The 21,075-nt window shown below is 41.2% G+C and overlaps 1 protein-coding gene across 1 annotated transcript in view; it reads left to right on the top strand.

Moving 5' to 3' along the window:
* Nucleotides 1-2,005: 2,005 nt before the first annotated feature.
* LOC103727361 (glutathione S-transferase alpha-3) overlaps nt 2,006-21,075 on the top strand; it is a 25,916-nt gene continuing 6,846 nt past the window's right edge. Inside the window, exons 1-5 of the mRNA XM_008825202.3 lie at nt 2,006-2,100; nt 9,734-9,842; nt 15,097-15,148; nt 16,367-16,499; nt 18,225-18,366. Of these exons, the coding sequence (XP_008823424.1) occupies nt 2,063-2,100; nt 9,734-9,842; nt 15,097-15,148; nt 16,367-16,499; nt 18,225-18,366 (474 nt within the window). The 5' untranslated portion in view covers nt 2,006-2,062. The remainder of the gene's footprint in view (nt 2,101-9,733; nt 9,843-15,096; nt 15,149-16,366; nt 16,500-18,224; nt 18,367-21,075) is intronic.

Here is a 21,075-nt window from a genome sequence, read left to right on the forward strand (position 1 = left end):
CTCATTTCATTAGAATGTTAAAGAAAAATATTCCCAGGGCAGGGGAGCTGGCAATCTTGGCAGCTGCCTGGAGGGGGTGAATAGCAGGAAGGAAAAAAAAAGTCTTGGGGTCATGCAGGTTTAAAGCATGCATGGGAGGTCAGACATGTGGCAGGCTGGCAGGCAGGCACACAGCAGGGAGCAGAAAGCTTTAGTATGGGAGGGGAGGGAGAGGAGAAGGGTCCAGAGCATTTGTATGTGTTGGATTGAACGGTACCAGAAATCATCCCGAGTAAAGTGAGGAAGAAAGGCAGTGGAAGAGAATAAAGACAGGAGAAAGGATGGAAGACAGTAGAGCTTGGAGGCCCATGGCAAAGGCGGGGGCGGGGGTGGGGAGATGCTGGTGGTGAGAGGCTGTGGGGGAACCGAGACAGGGAAAGGATGAAGCAGGTCCGTCAACAGTGCTGTCTGGGAGTGGTGAAAATCAATGGGAAAGGAGATCAAAAGAAGTAGGCAAGGCAGAGTGTTCCCAGTGAGGAGAGCCAGAAAGAGGTGAGACCAAAGCAGAGGGCTGGGGAGAGGAGGAGAGAGAAAAGAAGTGTACCTGCGAGCTGAGTTAGTGGCATTGGAGAAGTCCAGGCGGGTCCCTTGAAGTAAGAACCGGGTTTGTTTTGGCACCATCTGATAGGTAAAAAGTTGGTGGAGAACGAGCGAATGGATGATGAGGCACCGAGGCACAGTTAAAACTCCATCAAAATAGGGTTTATTAGCAAAGGGACACATGGGACAGATTCCCTTCTGGGCAGGGAAAATGTCTGCCTAGGTCTTGAGCTGGGGTCTTTTTAAAAGGGAGGCTTCTTCTTCCTGCAGAAGGCAGGAAGATGTATATTTTTAAAGTTGGGGGTGGGGGGAGTGGGATAGCAGGACTGTTAAAACCTGTCCTCTTTAGAGATCAAAGGGGAAGCCTGCTCTGTTGGCCAAACAGTGGAGAAAAGTCTGCTTCTCTTGACTTCAAAGACCAAGGTGCTTATCAGCTAGGTTCCCTTTTCTCAGGAGCATGAGAAGTCCTTGGGATCCTGTTGGTGAGGGGACAGGGCTATCTGAACCTTAACACATGTGATAATAAATAAATAAAGTAGTGAATAATTCAGGAGTCATCATCCTTGATATTCACCCTCCTGGTCCTTGTGGTGCTGACAGTTTAGGAAACACCATGTGAAGCCAAGCTTCCTAGTCATTACTGTTAGTGTACAGTGTGAAATCAAAGAGCCTCAAGCACATAAATGATCAGTGTAAATTACAATATAACCTCTGGGAATTCAAAGCCTATGAGAAAAATATATTAAATTTATAATGCCAAAATAATCCAACAAATGCCATAACTAAGAGAAAGCAATCATAGCTGAAGGGACATGAGTCTAATCAGAGCACACAGCGTGTCCACAGGCCCATATGCTGAGAAGGAGTCCTGGCTGGCTTTGGTTGTCAACTTGACACACCTGGGAAGAGGGCGCCTCAATTGGGGAATTTCTTCTATTGGAATGGCCTGTGACCACCTCTGTGAGGCATTGTTGAGTGATATGGGAGGACGCAGGCCACTGTGGCTGGTGTCACCCCTGGGCAGGTGGTCCTGGGCAGACTGAGCACAGGCCAGTGGGAAAAGCCAGCAAGCAGACTTCTAGGCTCATGCAATTAGGGCAAAATTGCATAAAAATGACTGGCAGGAGCGGCTGGATACCCTGGTGAGAAGCCGATGACCCTCCCTGCCCTACAAGTTCTCCTACAAGGGAATGTCGTGAAAACCCCACAGTAAGCTTTTTGTAAAACCTCATCCTCATTGATTCACAAAGAGTTAAGTCTGTCTGAAATGTTTCCTTCAAACTTTCCACTCGCAGCCTTGGAAAAGAACATATTAACCAGCCACACAAGGTGAGGATGACTTAGCACTTTTCTTCTAATCTTTCGTGGAGACTTCTGGTCTCTGAACACTGTGGGAGCAGCTTTTCCCTTATTGGATCACTTTCCCTTAACTGGGGAGGGTTTATTCAAATTAACAAATAGCTTATAAAAATCAGAAACTGTTATGTGCTGTGGAGCTTCGAGGGAACAGCATTTAACAAGGTAAGTTCTGACTGGATCGTTTTTCCTACATTTTCTCATACTCCTTTAAGAACCTAGAAAATGCTTTTAAAAGTATCCTTAGCACAAGAAAAAGTCTGTTTTGTACTCACATAATACAGCCTTGGTGTGATCCCGACAGTCCAAGAATTATTTCATTTCTGTTGGATACACGGTTAGAGAAATGCAGAAATGAAGAGTTGGAATAGCAGAGCATGAAAGTTTAAAGGTAAAAGACAAATTAACTTCATAAGAAGAAAAGACATGCAGTAACAGTTCAGGCCAGCTGGAGTTGTAACCCTGGAGAGAAGCTTGGGACTTAGGCTAACGTTGTTTTCTCAGTGGAAGAAGCCAAGATGCAAATGTGAATTGTGACACTGAGGAGAAACAAGGAAATTAAAGAGACTAGGAAGAAAAGGAACGCCTCCCTTTGCGGGCCGAGGTTCAAGATTATGAACTGTGTTTGGGAGTAAAAACCTGTCTTCTTCACGTTTGATCTTTTTGATCTCTGTTTTAATCTTATCAATTTATTATGGACAAATAGAAAAACCTCATAAACCACTTACAATCTCATTTACTAAGGGGAAACAATTGAAACAAGAGCAGCTCTACCAAAACATTTTACTTAACATTTAAACACTTTAGATAATATAATTTCAAACTCTTAACAAAATCATACACATAAAACTATTGTTAAGAAACTTAACACACACTCTTTTTCTCTCTCTCTTTCTCTCTCTCTCAGCCCATACATACAAGTGTACAGAACTCTCCTTTTTAAGAAAAATTTATTAGTGTATATTCATTGTACAAAATAATGGAATTTATAAATTTTCATTCAAGTATATAATTTTGTTCTGACCATATTTATCCCCATATTTATCCCCATTATCCTCTCCTGGCCCTTCCCCTTTTCCTAGTCTCCTTCTCTCTCTCTCTCTCTCTCTCTCTCTCTCTCTCTCTCACTCTCTCTCTCTCTCTCTCTCTCACACACACACACACGCACACACACACACACACACACACTCCTAGATTCAATATGTGGGAGCACATAACAGTTGTCCTAACTCCGGTTTCTTCCACTTAATATGAAGCTCTCCTGTTCCATTCATTTTCCTCCAAATGTCATTATTTTGTTCTTTTTATGGTTGGGTGAAACTCCTTGTGTGTATATGCCACATTTTATTTATTCATTATCTGTTAATGGACATCAAGGCTGGTTCCATTTCTTGACTAATATAAATAGTGCTGCAGTAAATATGGATGTGCAGTTAGCTCTGTGCAGTTAGCTCTGTGGTATGCTGACTTAGATTCTCTCTCTCTCTCTCTCTCTCTCTCTCTCTCTCTTCTCATGATTAAGTTTATATGAAAACCTTTTCTTTTTCTTTAGACAGTGACTATTTCATTTTATTTTGATTTTTTATTTGTTGAAAACTTCATAGATCCATACACTGTACCTTGGTCTTATCCACCCCTCACTTCCTTCTAACTACTCCCAGCCCCACCCCCAGCACATCTCCCTCCCAACTTCATGTCCTCTCTCTTTGAGTCCAGTTAGTGCTCCCCATAGGCACATGAATGTGGGATCATCTATTGGGACAGGAGCAACCTACCAATGACTATCTCCCACAAGGAAAAGTAACTCTCCCTCAGCAGCCATCAACTGCCAATAACTACTCTTCAGCTAGGTGTAGAACACAGGGTCTCCCCAGGCTGGAATTTTAACTGGCTTGATCTTGTGCAGGTAACCACAGCTGCTGTGATCATTCGTGTCACAGCCATGTCTTACTGGAGAGCAGCATTGCACAGCACTCCTCCCCATCTTCAGCTCTTACATTCTTTCTACCCCTTCTTTTACCATGGTCCCTGAGCCTTGAAGGGGGAACCTTTTCTTAATGAACTCCAACTTTCCTTTATGATGACGTGTCCTAAAATCTTTTCCATGGTATAAGTAAATAATTCTGGGGACTGGAGAGATGGCTCAGTGGTCACAAGCATTGGCTGCTCTTGCAGAGGACCCATGTTCGGTCCCCAGCACCCACATGGCAACTAACAACTGTCTATAACTCCAGTTCCAGGGGATCTGATGCCCTCGTCTGATCTCTGTGGGCATTGCACCACACGTGTGCACATACATACACACAGGCAATGCATTCATCCACAAAAAGGTAATAATAAATAAATAAAATGTTTTTTTTAAAGAATTCCAGCTTTCATTGAGTATAGCTCTCTCAGAAAAACTTAAGCTGTTACAGTCAGCAGCATTGAACTACATCTTCCAACTCTGCAGGCTATGAAAATATCAAAATTGAGATTTATTGCTATATAAATTAGTCTACATATTAGAAATAATAGTATCTCATCCAGTCTTTGCCACTAATTAGGTAGATGGCAAGTTGCATCTTCTCTCTGGGATAGCACAACAGGAGAATAGCAAGGATAGAGTTTTCTAACTGCAGCACTGACACGTGTTGTGTAACTTTTCCTGGAGAGACATCAATAGTATCTACTTACTCCAACTAACTAAGAATTAATTTCACCCACATCTGGCTTGGTGATCCAATGAGGTTACTGAGGTCACTTACAGAAGCTATGGTGACTCAGAGGCATTGGGAATGACTCACAAAAGCTGCATCCTAGAGCTCCCTGCACAATTTACAGGCACCTCCACTGAAGACTGTCCTTTCCCCCAGGTATTGTTCACTGCTTTTATAACCTTGGGGAGTAGCCTTGTGAATCTTGAGGCTTTTATGATCTTCCTGGGCCTGTTAAATTTGAAGTCCTTCCTGAAACTTATGAGCCCAGATCCTCCCATCAGAAGAGAAGGTTTCAATTCAGAGGAAGTAGCTATATAACACTTTCCTTTTGGACTGGGTAACCCTTTCTGTGAAGCACTTCCCTGTTCACTGTAGGATGCAGAGAGGGAACCCTGACTTCTATCACCTAAAGGTATAACATTTTACATGTATGTTTGATCCTGTTATGGTTTGAACGAGACTTTCCCCCATAGGCTCCAAGAATTTGAACACTTGGTAAGTTGTTGGCACTGTTTTGGGAAAGATCATGGAATCATTGAAAGGTATAGCCTTGCTGGAGGAAGCATGTCACTGGGGGCGGGCTCTGAGGGGTCAGAGCCCTGTCCATTTCCAGTTTTGCTCTGAGTGTTCCTACTTGAAGATGGGAGTGGTCAGAATTCTGTTCTGGCCACCTCTGCCTCCATACCTGCCTGGCTGGCTGGATTCTTATCCCTCTGGAACCACAGCCCAATAAACTCTTCCTTTTATAAGTTGCCTTGATCACAGTGTTTGTAATAGCAACAGGAAAGTAGCCAGTACACCTTCCTATCCTCAGGCTGTGAGAGCCAAAGATGTCAACCTTAGCTGTATGGAAGTGGCATCAGCAGGCTGCTACCACTCAGAATTCTGGATGGGATAGACAATACTAGAATGTAGGATTGTTTTAGAAAGGGCACTAACAGCTAGAATGCACAGGTCATTAGACTTAGAACGTAAAAGTCAACAATGCCCTCTAACAAATGTTAACAGTGGAGAAAAAGAGAGTTCTTATAAAAGAGAGATTGTAAGATTCTCTGAAAATCCAGGTGTTAAAGTAGCAAGGGTCTAACAGAACTCATAGGAAATAAAACTATGGAAAAGAATAAATAGAAATTGTAGAAAAACAGGCTGACAAAATGCTGCAGAGTAATGTTTGAATGAGGTGTGTTCTTAATTTGAAGGGGAAGACAGAAGACATCTGAGGGTTACAAAATCTATTGCACCTTGAGGTTGAGATGCAAATCTGGCAGGTGGTACCCTCCTGTGCAGAAGGGATAGGGTTCTTCATCTCTTAGCTGACTAGCCTTCTCCCAGGGCTCTCACTTGCTTGAGTACCTAAATCAGGATTCATGGGCTACAATTTCTAGAAATGCACATTGTAAAGTTCCTACCGGGTACATGCTACTCTGTCAGGTGTTTCTATGGCTGTGGTATGACTACCTTTAACCCTTTCAGGGAAAGAACCAATCAGACAATAAACAGTGCCTAATATTTTATAACTGTAACCGACAGATGTCTGATGTGTCCACATACACACTAATCTTTCAGTAATTGGAGTGGTTGTGACCATGCTTATGGTGTCCAGATTATGAATATGATACACCTTAGTTCACTGCATTCCTCAATAGCCTTTAGAAGTAGATGTTACTATCTCTTTAGTCATAAGAGAAAAATGGAGACTCCAATTTAACAATCTACTGAGTACATGTATCTCTAAATGAAAGGACTTACCTGTAAGACTTCCGTCTTGCTCTTTTTAAAAATCTTTTTGAGATGGCCTCCCTGTAGCCCCGGGTGGCCTGGAACTCACTATGTAGACCAGGAAGGCCTTGAACTCACTGAGATCCTCCTTCCTCTGCCTCTGAAGTGCTGGGATTAAAAGTGTGCACCACCTCACCCTGGCTTCCTTCTAGCACTTAAGGATATATCACTCTGGCCCTGTTGTTAGGATTCTTCAGAGAAATTTCCTTTAATTTACTCTTGAAATTGTTATAGATTTTGTTCTTTTCAAAACAAACACATTCTCTTTCATTTCTTCATATTTTTTGTTTGCTTGCTTGTGCTTTTCTAATATTTTATTTATTTTTATTTTATGTGTATGCGTGTATTGCCTGTGTGTAGGTAAGTGCACCTGTGTCCTGCAATGCCGGAGGAGAACAGAAAAGACTGTCTGATCCCCTAGAACTGGAGTTACAGACAGTTGTTAGCTGCCATGTGGGTGCTAGGATTCGAACCCAGGTCTTCTGCAAGAACAAACAGTGTTCTTAACCACTGAGCCATCTCTCCAGCCCTGCTTGCTTTTTGTTGTTGTTGTTTGAGATAGTGTCTTGTATGTAGCCCACACTAGCCGCATATTCTTGATCCTCCTGTCTCAGCCTCCTGAGTAGTGGGATTACAGGCATGTACCACAATGTTCAGCAAGAAAATATAGTTGTGAAGCAAATATAGTTACTTTACTCTTCAGTACCCTGAGTTTTTTAAGTTGTCAAGGTTGAGCAAAGGACACTTTTATCAAGAGGCACCCTCATTCGCTCTTCCAACTTGTAGTTTGCTGGAGGACTCTGACTGGGAAAATAGAGAGCAGGTCCTCAGAGAGCAGTTTAAAACTCAGGGAGAGCTCCTGGGAAGTGGAGCCCTGACCTGAAACCAGGCAGAGGTCAAGTACCTGATACTCCTTGGTTGTGAGGGTGGAGTGGGGACAAGTTGTTTCTCCCATCTATAGGTGAATGCCTGGGGCTGTTCCCAGTGTGGTTGTGGAGAGGAGAGCTACTCAGACCTGACTAGAGTGGAGGATTGTGTTGAGAGCCATTCAGATCAGTCAGTCTCTCTTGCTCTTATTTTCTGTTGACTATTCTGCTAATCTGGAGCTGACATTGGAAAGCTCTTATTTGGAAACTGGAGAAAGCTACCACAGAGAGCATTATGATAAAATATTATGTAAGGTGAAAATGTGTTTCCCTTTGTAACATGATCCTCTGTCAATGGCTAATGGAATTAGTGAGCAGACTTGAATCCTTTGTCTCTGTGTCCCTAAATGACCACCAAACACTTCCAACAGTGTGAACTTTACTCTCCCTTTCCTTCCTTCAACTAAGTCATGCCGCTCCAAACCCCTGGTAAGAAGGTGCAGTTTACTCATTCTACAATTATAACAACCATGATTTGATTAAGTTTGTTTCCAATGGATTTTATACCTTATAAAGTTTAGGACTTCTGAGCTCCACATTTAAAGGGTAGCTATTAAGGACATTTCCTTGTGCAAGTCAAATAATTTCCAAATTTGGGAATATATCTTTTGGTAAAGACAAAGATATTGTTTCAAATTCAACAACAGCAAAAACTTTGTGAGAAGAAAGGTAATGTTTCATAATACGTCTTTGAGTTTGTAGGGAAAAAATTTAACAGTTTGTCCCCAAGGCCCAGCATTGAGCTTCTGCTTTCAGTGACTCCTGATAGTTTGTCTATACTCTTGAGCTTCCTGGTCCCATTCATCCCAGGAGACATTGCTTTTGGCGCTCTGATTCCTTTCTGTGTTCTACCTCCAAGCAACCTGGGATTGAGCAAGAGCTGTCACACTTCCTTAAAGGACTCAACCAATATCTGTTTACAAGGACCTATGAGCACACGCTTGCACGCATCTGTACAGAGCACATGCCCAGACTGAATAAAAAAATACATCAAACATCACTTAACCTTTCCTCTACTCGGATACTTCCTATTCTTTACACTTCATCAGTAAAAATGGTGGATTTCAGCCAGGTGTGGTGACACACACATTTAACTCCAAGTGGAGCTCTGTGAAGTCAAGGCCAACCTGGTCTATGTAGTGAGTTTTGGGCTAGAGAGACCCTACCTCCAAAATAGTGGACTTCAGAACCCACCTAGAGACTGAAAAACAATAACAAGGAAAATGAAGCCTAGACTTTGGTTTTGAGTAGAAGAGTAAATACTGGAACAGCACTGCATTTTGGGGAAATTACTCTAGAAACATCTGTGCTTCCAACCATATATTCAAAACAGTAGATAGCCCATTAGGGATTTCTTTTCTGGATAAAATGAAGATGAACTCATAGGAATACCCAGAGTGTGGCAGACATGAAACACACTTACCTGTGTCCTATGTCCTATCTTCTGTAAAGCAAATCCAGCAACACCTGTTTTGCTTAATTTCCCATCAAAACACACAACAACAGAGATAGAAGATAGCATTCCACAGAAGCAGGGAATGAGCATCCTGAATACTCAAAGAATTTGGCTCTTTTTAACTCCTATTGAGTTACTCTTAACATACTCTGTCCATACAGGAAAATGGGGGGGTAGAGTAGAGCAATTCTTGAGGCCCAATCTCTGATTTTGATCAAATGGTTGAACAGTGACAGCTGCCTTGGTGTGTGACGTCCTCTGGGTTCGAAGCACTGATAGGTTCCAGGGCCTTCACCTACACAGACCCTCCTCGTTTTTATTCCTCATTGTGATTCTTCATGCCCATCATTGACTTTGATGTGATTATGAACAGTGCATTAAAATTATCTGGTACTTTCCTTAACTGGAAGATGGAGATAATATCCACCATTTCATGTAACTATGGTTAATATTAAAGATATATCAAAAGACTCAAGGGTTGGAAGTGTACCTTAGTGGTACAGAGCTTGCCTACCTTGTGCAAAGCTCTTGGTTAAATAGGTACCAAGAGGAGAAGGAGGAGGGGGGGGGAAGACTTGTAATGGGGTTTGCAATTTAAACTATTAAGAGGTTTGCAGTAAATTTTAGTTTGCTAGTTCTTTGTTTTCCTATTATGTCCCATACATTCATTCTTATCATTCACTCTGACGTATGATTATGATTTAAAAAGCAGTCACATTTTAACCAATGAGATTGGTTTGGTGAAATCTAAGCATCACTACTGATGGGCAATAATTTGGACCAAGGCGTATATTCCAGGAACGTCTCCAATGCTGCCATGAAAAAGGTGGTTACTTCTTTAGTGCAGCTGCACTGTCAATCCAAACCCCATAAAACGGATTTTTGATTGTATGGTGTGTTTCATTCATTCACTCATTCATTCTTTCACTCATATTTAGAAAAAAACAAGAACTTGCTACCATGTCAGGGAAGCCAATCCTTCACTACTTTGATGGACGGGGCAGAATGGAGCCCATCCGGTGGCTCCTGGCTGCAGCTGGAGTAGAGGTATGCTTTGAGTTGGGTCATTTTCAGTTGGGCCTGCAATTGATTGTATCAAATACTTTTCTCCCATGAGCTATGTGATGTGACTTCTTGAATGGACTAAAATCAAAATTGCTAATTATTAAGTGATTCACAGACATCTTCATCACCAATTATTGTTTTCATTGCAGAACATCAACATTAAAATAAATGTAATTTATCAAGATCAGTAGGACTTCATTTGGCTTTTAATTTAAATAAGTAGTAAAAAAATCTTATGTCACTTAGATCAAACAGAGACATGAACTTTTACAATTTGATAATGTTAAATTATTTTAATGCTTTTAGTACAATCATATATTCTAATTATTTTAGCAGATGTTAGATGTTTTTATAAAAAATTTTATTACTTTTTCTGAGTCTGTGTTACTTCACTCAGTATAACTGTTTCTAGATCCATCCATTTACCTGTAAATTTCATTATTTCATCTTTCTTTACTGCTGAATAGAACTCCATTGTGTAAATGTACCACATTTTTGTTAACTGCTTGTCAGTCACTTAGGTTGCTTCCATCTTTTAGCTATTGTGAAAAGAGCAGCAACAAACATGGTTGTACAAGTGTCTCTACAATAGAATGAGTCCTTTGGGTATATACCAAAGAGTGGTATAACTGGGTCATATGGTAGGTTCATTTTTAGTTTTTTAAGAGTTCTCCACGCTGTTTTCCACAGAGGCTGCACTTTTTATTTTATGTGTATTAGTATATTGTCTGCATGTATGTAAGTGCACCTGTGTTGTACAATGCCCACAGAGGTCAGAAGAGGGTATTGGATTCCCCTGGAACTGGAGTTAGACAGTTATTACCTACCATGTGGGTGCTGGGAATTGAACCCAGGTCCTCTATAAGAGCAGCCAGTGCTCTTAACTGCTGAACCATCTCTCCAATCCCTATATGTTTTGTTTTTACTTATTTATTTTATGTGTGTGTGCAAGTACATGTATGCATATATACGTATTCCTCTGTGTGCAGATGTGTATGTGTGTAAGTTTATGTGTGTATGTGAGGTCATAGGACAATCTTGGGCTGTTGTTCCTCAGGCACCAGCCACCTTTTTTTAAAAAAGACAGGTCTTTAACTGGCCTGGAGCTCACCAAGTAGGCTAAGTTTGTTGGCCAGTGAGTCTCAAAGATCCACCTGTCTCTGACTCTCCAGCTCTGGGATTACAAGTGTGTACTGCCACACCCAGGTTTTGGACATGGAATCTAGGGATCAAACTCAGGTCCTCATTCTTTCACAGTAGCTTTTCCCACTAGGCAATCTCCCCAGTCAAGTTTCTATGTTTTAGTAAAGCGGATTTAACTATTAAAGGCTGAAAGGGAAGCAGTAGAGATGGGGATGAGGCAATGGGAAATGGAGATGAATAAGAAAAGAATTAATGATATTTAATAATATATATATATATATTAAAATGTCATAATGAAAAAAAAACACTTTATATGTTAGCCTAAAAGTAATAAAAAGATAAATTTAATAAAGTCACAAATAACCGTCTCTTGTCCCACAAAAAGGGACGAAAAAGTCATGCACTCCTTAACAATGAGGATATGTCATTAGCTTGTTCGGTGATATAAACATCCTAGAGTATACTTATATAAAAATAAGGAATATGATATAATATGTGCCCAGGCTATATGGCATACCATATTGCTTCTAGACCACAAATCTGTCTAGACTGTTAATATACTAAATACTATAGGTAATTGTAACATTATCATAAATATTTATGTAACTAAATGTAGAAAAAGCATTACACTTACATAAGACACTTACCATGCATTGTGCTTAATAGACTGGAAATTGCTCTGAGTGAATCAAAGGGTACGGAGTGAGTAAATATGAAAACTTTGGCATTGCTATGTGCTACAGCTTGGTTCTGAAATGTCTTCTGAAGGGCCATGAATTCAAGGCTTCATCCCCAACCCGTGTCTGTATTGGGAGGTGGTGGAACCTTTAAGAGGTTGGTCCTGGTTGGAAGAACTTATGCCATTGGGATGCCTGCTCTTAAAAGGTATTCTGGGACTCTACCGACTTTCTCTACTTCCAGCAGCCATGTGGTGACAGTGGCTCCACCAGCTGCTTCCTGCCTTCCTGTTCTATCTTGCCACGGGTCCAAAAGCCATGGGGCCAAGTGAGCAAGGACTGAACCTCTGAAATCATGAGCCAGAACAAACCTTTTCCTCTTTTTAGGTTGATTATCTCAGGTATTTTTGTTTTAGTATCAGAGGCTGGCTATCTATACTGTGCAGCACAGTAGGCTTTTCATAAATGATGTACACTCAGGCATTACTAACACGGTTTTCCTTCTCAATAATAAATTAGCCTTAGCTTACTGCAACAGTTAACTTTATAAATGTTGGTTTTTTTTTTTTTTTTTAAGTTTTTGACTCTTCTGTCATGGCAACAAGACAAAGCTCACATTGTGCAGCTGAATAAAATATTCCCTTTATGCCTTTATTCTGTAAGATTTGCCTATTTGTAATTTTTTCATCATTTTCCTGCAATTTCTTTTGTTGAAACATAAGATACAGACACACACATTAGCCTCTGCCTACATGGGGCAGGATCGTTAGTGTTACTGGCTTCCTCCTCCATAGCTTCTCTCATTAGAAAGTCTTAGGGGTGGGGACACACATGGGTCTGCTGTTTCCTATGAGAACAGTTCCTCCTTCTGGAACCTTCTCAGGGGTCAGCCTGAGGCTCATCTGAGGAAATGTCCTGCTACTCATGAGTTTGCTTGGTGTTCACAGAGGACAATGGAGTGTGACAATCCTCTCCAGGAATGAAAACTTCTCCATGTTGAGGTCCATGTGGAGAAAGTTTTCAACTTTTTACGGAATTCCTTGAGGTCTGAAGTCTTTCATAAATCATTCACTGATTTTTCCTGAATTCTCCACTGCAGTCTCCTCCCCTCCTGCCTCTTCTGTAGCTATACAGTCATTCTGCAATTCTACTGTAATCTTATGGGACTAGCTTTGTATAAGCAGTCTGTGGTCAACCAAAACATTGTTACATGGGGTGAGTGTACATGACAGATGAAATTTCCAAGTTATTACAAAAGAAAGGGAATGGATGGGCAGAGAGATGAAAACCTGTTCTCTTGGGTTGATCAAGAAATTCAAGGTAGGTGAGGGGTACAGGAGGAACATTACAATTTTTTGTTTACTCTTATGTATGTCAGAAATTTCAGTAATAAAAAGATTAAATGTACATTCATAGGAAATGAAGGTGATTACAAGGAAAATACATGCTGCAGGGGCTGGAGAGCTGGCTCAGGGGTTAAGAGCACTGGCTGCTCTTGCAGAGGACCCAGGTTCTGATTCCAGTCCCCACATGGTAGCTAACAACCATCTGTAACTCTAGTTCCAGGTCATCCGATGCCCTCTTCTGGCCTCCACAGCACTGCACACACAGTGTCCTTACAAACATGCAGGCAAATATTCACACACGTAAAATAAAAATAAACCCAAAAAATCCATTTCAAAAAAGAAAATATCCACCCCACTTGAGTGGTGGATAACAAATTTTTTGTTAACCATGAAACACATTTGTTCATATTTTCTACATTTTCTAGTGCAATCTGGTACTTGTCTAGATCCTGAGGTTGCAGGGCAAAAAAGCAATATATCTCTTAGTGATGGGATAAGATCTCTGGTTTTTTAGGGATTAAAATGTCAGTTTTTCAAGTGTTTGACAAAGTATCTAATGGAGATCTTTGTGATTCAGCGAAGTGTTTCCCTGTGGAAGTGTTACTGGGAAAATCACTAGTCCAGACCAGCAGGACACAGCAACTGTGTAAAGAGTTTTCTGAGAAGGAAGTCATGGAAACTGCCAGTAGATCTTGTCCCCCTGGGGAATCAGAGGGTGGGGCTACATATGGTCATGTCCCCTAGAGGAACTTCTACAGCCCCTTGATCCTCATAGCAACAAGTTACCTAAGCGGATGCAGGATACTGTGGGAACCTCAGCCCTTTTCACAACCACTCCATGAATACATCAATTGTGTGATCTCACCCTTTCTCAAATTTAATGAGGAAACAAGAAATCAAACACATAGAGACATCACAAATTGTTTTCTTTGAATGAATAAACAATCTAGTTTTATAATCAACAAGATGCCAGACTTATGGCTGGAAATTTTCAACCTTCTGGTCAGCAGGAAGTGTTACCAACAACCCAGGCTTCCTCCCCTGCCTCTCAGCTTGACTAAGCTCAAACAGCCTGGACACCTGGGCTCAGACCTTCTTGGCTCTCTGTACACAAAGGATGGTCATTCCGGCCCCATCTATCGCCATCAGTCACACCATCAACATTACATTTTCCAGCCCCATCCCTCCTTGGCCCTCCTCTGATAACCACCCACCAATCCCTTGTGTCTCTCAGGGACTGAGTGTCTGGGAAATTGTTGAGATACCACCTTACTGTCTCTATAGTATGATCTCAGGTGATTGTATAGATCAAGAAACTGATCCATGGAGCATGCTTAACAACCTCAAAAACCTGACTTTGCTGTGCCTGGAGTGCTATGAAAGTAGTCACTGAAAACACCACCATTGTTTGTTACTTGTTTACATGCAGCCCTACACTGTGTGTTTTCAAAACATTTCAATATTCTTTTTTTATTTAAAAACATTTTATTACCATTGCTTTCTCTAAAAGGTAACATGATTATATTGAAAGACTTTGTACAGGTTGGAGAATTTGAAAGGTAGTGAATGGCAAACTCACATTATAGGCAGAGTGACAAATTCCACATTATTGTTGAAGCTTGGTAATACAATTTTGTCAGTAAATAATACTGAAAAATTAAAGCAGACATATAGAATTGAGGATTTATAGTCTATGATTACATATTTTTAGTTTGAGAATTCTACTAGTTTATTACAGTACTTTCTCCTTCCTTTTTTTAAACTTTCCAGACTCATTTTTTTTAATCTCTAGAATTTTAATTTGGGCATAGGTGAAGGCATACTGGGATTGTAGAAGAGTAATAGAAAAATAATGGAAAACCTCTTGGTGCTAGAGACACACAATACTCTTTCTGATCTCACATGGGAATAGGCTTTCCTGGAGTAGCACAAATCCACAGCTAGAAGAACGATCTTCCTTTCCCTTCTAATGGCATTCTTGTAACTCATAGCTTAATCATCAACATAGGTAGAGCCACTGGGGCAATGGACTTAGTTCATAAGAACTCACTTTCTATTTCTGTTTTCTAGTTTGAAGAAAAATTTATGAAAACTCGAGAGGATTTGCAAAAGTTAAGAAATGGTAAGAACAAATATCTGTTTCTAAAACAGTTCCTCTTAGAGGCTTAAACATTAGACATTATCTGTGTAATTGTAATGTTCATTGGGAATGGTAGAAAGTAAAGGATGGTAATTGTAAGGCACAGGTCTCCTTGAGCAGGGATAGTAAATATCTCAGAATTTGCTGAGAAACCACTCCCTAGGGCCCTGTGAATGTTCTGTCCCTACTTTGCATGCTTTCTGCATTTAGCTGCACTTAGCTGAGGTTCCCACAGTCCCTCCACCCAAGTACACACAGGGACACTCATCAGATACCAGGAGTGTCCTCCATCCAAGTACACACAGGCACACTCATCAGACATCAGGAACAGAGAAAAGTCCAGCACTTGTCCTCAGTTCTCATAGGCTTTACAAACTGATTGCCCAGTAATACTTTATTACAGAATTAACAAAGAGATTGTGCAGGTTATTTGGAATTCTAAGTCAGAGAGGTGAGGATGAAGAAAAAGGGTAAGGCCAGCCCTGTAGGTCAGTGTCACAAAGCCTACCCATTGTATATGTCCTTGATGTTAGTTGAAAAGCACACAGAATCCCTACATAGAAACAGGTCTGTGAACTGGCCATGATGTCATGGACAACTCGAGACTTTGAGAACATTTTTAGTGGATGACATCATCTGGCTACTATATTGTGCCTCCCTCAACTTCTTCCTAAAATATACATGAAGATGAGTTAAACATACTCACATACATGTACATATAAAACCAGGGACAGTATATCCAGCTAGGAAATAAAAATTATCAATAAAGTAATAGGATAAAACTTAAAGAAGTTCCTGAAGATGCAGAAAGCAAAATTCTTTTGGAAAAAATTTTTATATATTATTTTTATCTTATATGTATGAGTATATTGCCTGAATGTATTTAAGTGGACCTGTGTCAAGCAATGCTGAAGGAGGCCAGAAGAGGGCATCTGATCCCCTGGAACTGGAATTTTGGATGGTTGTTAGCCACCAAGTGAATGCTGGGAACCAAACCCAGTTCCTATGCAAGAGCAGCCAGTGCTCTTAACCATTGAGTTGTCTTCCAGCCCTGCAAATTCTTTAAAATTCTGTTTTATCAAATAGCTACCAAGTAGTTGTTTTTCCTTTATAAAACCAATGTAATTCTATTATTCTTTTGTCTTGAATGTGTCTGATCAGAGACATTTTACTTTTCTTCTTTTCTATTTCTTCTAAAAGATGGAGATCTAATGTTCCAGCAAGTACCCTTGGTAGAGATTGATGGGATGAAGCTGGTACAGACCAAAGCCATTATGAACTACATTGCCATGAAATACAACCTCTACGGGAAGGACATGAAGGAGAGAGCCCTGTATGGTATAGTTTCTATACTTTGAGGAAAGATTTAGGTCCAAGATTATGTGAGCAAAACCTTGAAAGGGGAATCATGACCAGAAGCAGGCTGAGTCTGGGGTATATACCCTGACATGAGTTTGGAGGAGTCCTGTGGAGATGAGGGAAGATTATGGCTGATGGGGGTTTCAAGATATTTCATTAGCACAGTGGTAGAGGTTTGCAAACGCTAAGGAATTTTGAATTCAGGAGATGAAGGAATATTCGTTCCATCTGCTTAGTCTTTTGAGGCAAGACTCTAGCCAATAATATTGGAAAAGGAGAAGCATTTGTATGTTGGGAAAGAGGAGACTCCAAAGGAGATGATTCTTAAGTTCTAGCAGTTAGAAGATAGATAACCAAGAGCTTAAGTCACCATCTAATTCTATGTAAAGTCAAATTGACGGTGTTCATAGAGTCTGCTGCCAAGATACCAAGGTTACATGAAGTATTTCATGGGGGACTAAAAGAAGCCAGACTGATTCAACTGATTCAGAGCTGCCAAGACTGTGGTTGCGATCTCCTCCCTCTTGTGATAAACTACTTAATCAAAAATAAAATCTTCAGTATAACTGTTCATTACTTCTTGAAAAGTTAAACATCAGGTAACCAAGAACTAGCAGTTCAACTACTAGGTAGATACACAAGATAAATGAAAATACATCCTCAGTTATAATTAATTGTAAAGAAGTGTTTGTAGCTGTGTTATTTATAACATCCAAAAGATGAGAATGAACAACAGAGAATGGATGAAGAGAATACTGCATGGTTATATGTTGGTATAGTGTTTGCTAGCCCTGAGTCATTCAAATAAGAAACATTAATTTGTAAGCAAGATTATGGGGTGTGCGGGGATCTCGGGGCACCAGTTACTAGCATGGCACCGGTCCGCTGCGCGCACCCTGGAGCGGCGGCGGGTCCTACAGCACGTCTGTGTTGCTGGCTCTCTAGCGGGTCCCTGCTTCTCCGCCACTTCCCCGCGTCTCTGTGGGTCTCCACTGCCGGGGCTTGCCCGGCCGGGTTCCGCCCTAATTTCACCCATGCACTTCCTCAAGATGCAAAATCCACCGGCCGCTGGATCACACGGGAAAGTGCAGGGCGGCTAAAGCTAGAGTTCCGTGAGTCAATGACGGAAGGATACCGCCCCCTGGAGAGACTGGATCGTAGGCAGTGAGACACAGGACTCAGCTCAGTCTCAGTGGTACAGCCTTTATTCAGTGACTCTGCTCGGCTCCAGGTCTTGGTGATCCAGCTCCAGTTATTGAGAGAAAACCAGGACATTTTATACTGTGGGGGTAGTGGTAAAAGGCTTTAGCTGATAGGTACTTTGTGGAATACCCTTATATACATATAGAAGTGGGCTCCTGCCAGGTTGCCAGACTGCCTGAAAAATCACACAGGAAAACATGGCATTTCCAGAGCCAGAGGTCATGTTTCTGTGGTGGCTACTTCAAAAGACGAGTCAGGAAGATGGCAGGAAGGCACTCTGCTGAAAAAGGAGTCTCTGCATTTGAATCCGAGCCCGTGGGCTATCCGGACATGGAGAAACTGCTACCTTACAAAGCAGGAGTCCCCAACACAAGATCAGATAATTTCTACTGCTTCAATAGGCCACCATTAAAGGTTAATTATTTTGCTGGCACCTGATACTCTTTTAAGTTTTTTGAGCATAAACTCTGAGATAGCATGTTTGTCTGTTTTTCAGCATTGATATGTATTCAGAAGGTGTAGCAGATCTGAATGACATGGTTATTTCTTACCCATACCTTCCACCTGCGGAGAAAGAGGCAAGCCTTGCCAACCTCAAAGACAAAGCAAGGAACCGTTATTTTCCTGCCTTTGAGAAGGTAAGTGGAAGCTATTTCTCATTCAAGAGCAATACAAATTTAGAGAGTGTGGTCTGATAGAATTCTTGGAATTGTTTCAATTTTTTTGTATTTGTTGAGGTTTGGTTTGTTTTGTGGCCCAGTATGTGGTCAATTTTTTAGAAAGTTCCATGGGGTGCTGAGTAGAAAGTGTATTCTTTGGCCAAGCAATCATTCTTATTTCTATATGTATATATAATTTGATGGATACATGATGGAATACTGTCTTTAATTAATACTACCATGGGGGGGGTTCTTTGTTATTCTTCATGATTTCTATATTACTGGCATATTTTAAAATGTTACATATTTCCCCAAGTTTCTAAATAAAAATTTTCATTCATTTTGAAAAGCTGGTACATGCCCGTAATCCTAGGATAGATGAGGTGGGAGCAGGAAGATCAGGAGTTTAAGGCCAGGTGGAGCTGCACAGTGAACTGAGGGCATTCTAGAATAAGTCAACATACTACAGTGCTGACTTTGCCAGATGTGTCCATCTTTCCTACCCCTCTTTCCTTCAGTTAAGCATAGTATTTTTGTCTAGCATTTCAAAATGAATTGGAGACATAGATACAGTAAACCCTTGGATACTTCAGCTCTGCAGATGAGAGCATAGTGATATCAGGATATCACTAGCTCTACCCACCATGGTGGCACTCATCTTTCACCCCAACACTTAGGAGAAAAAGGCAGGCAGATCTCTGTGAGATCCAGGCCAGCCTGGTCACATAGAGAGTTCCAAGACAGCTGGGGCTATAGGGAGACCCTGTCTCAAAAAAAAAAAAAAAAAAAAAAAGATAGCACCAATATTTCAGAGGATATAATGATTCAAATTTACTCTAGATCCTGTGGGTCTCTCTCTCCCCTTGTGGGCCGTTGGCCACTAACCCACAAGAACAAAAGGATCAGAGGTGATGAATGGGGTCAGGACAGCCAGTGAGTACAATGGAAAAGACCTTCTGGGAGTCAGTTTCAGTGAGACAGCTCATTTATTCAGTGGGGGTCAGGGAAAAATATAGGGTGGAGATGGTAGCCAAAGCTTCACCTGATAGGTGTTCATGGTATGCTTTATTTAAATGTGGCAGGAGGACCCTATCATCTGGCTCTAGTGCAATGCCTAACTGTAATAAAGAAAAAACCTAGAGGAAGTTTATTGTAGGTAACTATGCCAAAGGTCATGTTCCAGACAAGGCCAGGCAACTGTGCTTGGAGGCACTTTCCAGATAAGGTCAGGCAGAGAGCAGGAAGCCCCCACTGAGAAAGGGAGTCCTCCATACAGCGCCGAGCTCCTTAGAGCTATTCAGACATGGTGGACTACAAACTTAGCAGCAGGGTCCCCCAACATCTCCCTCTGTTTTGTTTTATAATGGAGACGTGTCATCACAAGCTTTAAGAGCCAATTCATGGGAGAATCCAAGGTCTGATAATTGACCATGACCTGATTGGTAGTAATTTTAGCAATGGTGGCAATTTGTCAGCTAAGAAATTGTATGAAACAGGGAGCAAGTATCAGGGTAACACATAGCATAATCAGGGGGCTATTGATAGTGTAACATTCCCCCCTCTGAAGAGGCAGTCCCAAAATCTTTTTGGGATAAGAGCGCCCAGATACTTTTAATGTTTTTGGCCCTTGGGACAGAGTATTTTGTTAAAAGGCCCAAGGACATTTTGACTTTTAGTCAAGAAAGAAGCTGGCTACTTTTCTTTGGGGTCTTTTTACCCTAGCTACCTAGCCAATTTATATCTCCTGTTCTTATCATAGCACCCTCTGAAGAGGCTTACCCAAATTGCCAATAGGGAATTGGGACACAGACCACTCTGGCTTCTTCCATGCTGAACAGGGATGCAGGGTGACAGAAGTGGGGTACCCCTTCAGTGGGTCTATCCAAAAGACTCCCAAATTACATATCTCTTAACTATAGGGAGAAAAGGAGGGTGCTTGACTGGTGCCTGGGAGATGTGAAGGAAAAGTAAAGGTAAGAGTAGTTAGTATTACAATTTCTAGGCAGGGAACCAGAAAATGTCCAAATAAGTCCATTGGAATTTTTTGATAAGGGCTTCCAAAGGCATCCCTCTAATGGGTTCCCCCTCATTTTTTTTTTTTTTTTTTTTTTGCCTGCCAAGTCTGGACTGATGATTGATGAACTCAGGATTTGTTGTCAGGCACTTTGATAACTGTTGGAGTGGCTAGAATCAGCTCCCTCTTAAATGGCCTCTACGTAGGGAGAAAAAACAAATTTAGTCATCATTTTAGAACAATAGTGAGTTGTTTCCCTCAGCTGCAGGTGGGCACTACGGTATTACAAGCCAAGAATTGAAGTTTTACAGCTGAGTAGCATTGGCTTACTAGGAACAAATCATCAATGAGAAATAATTGTCTAATTAACATCTTATAAGAACTTAAGTCTAATGTCTGGGATGTGTAATCCCTTGAACTCTTAAAGAAATATACTGATGACTTTTATCTTTGGTTATACTTTTGTTTTGGGTATTTAAGGCCATACAGTTGGCCCAAATAAACCAATTTATTTTTACTCTTAAGGCCATTTGAAGATCTGTACTTCAGGGGTCACATGGGCTTAGGAGGAGCCCCTGGCTCCTTTCTTTTACCAGTTCCATCTATGTGAAGATAAGAGGTACTGCTTGACCTGGGCTTTGCTTGGAAGCATGGAGGAAATGTTTCTTCTGTGT

The sequence above is a fragment of the Nannospalax galili genome, unplaced genomic scaffold (genome assembly GCF_000622305.1).
Source record: "Nannospalax galili isolate Female #2095 unplaced genomic scaffold, S.galili_v1.0 scaffold329, whole genome shotgun sequence".
Lineage (NCBI taxonomy): Eukaryota > Metazoa > Chordata > Mammalia > Rodentia > Spalacidae > Nannospalax > Nannospalax galili.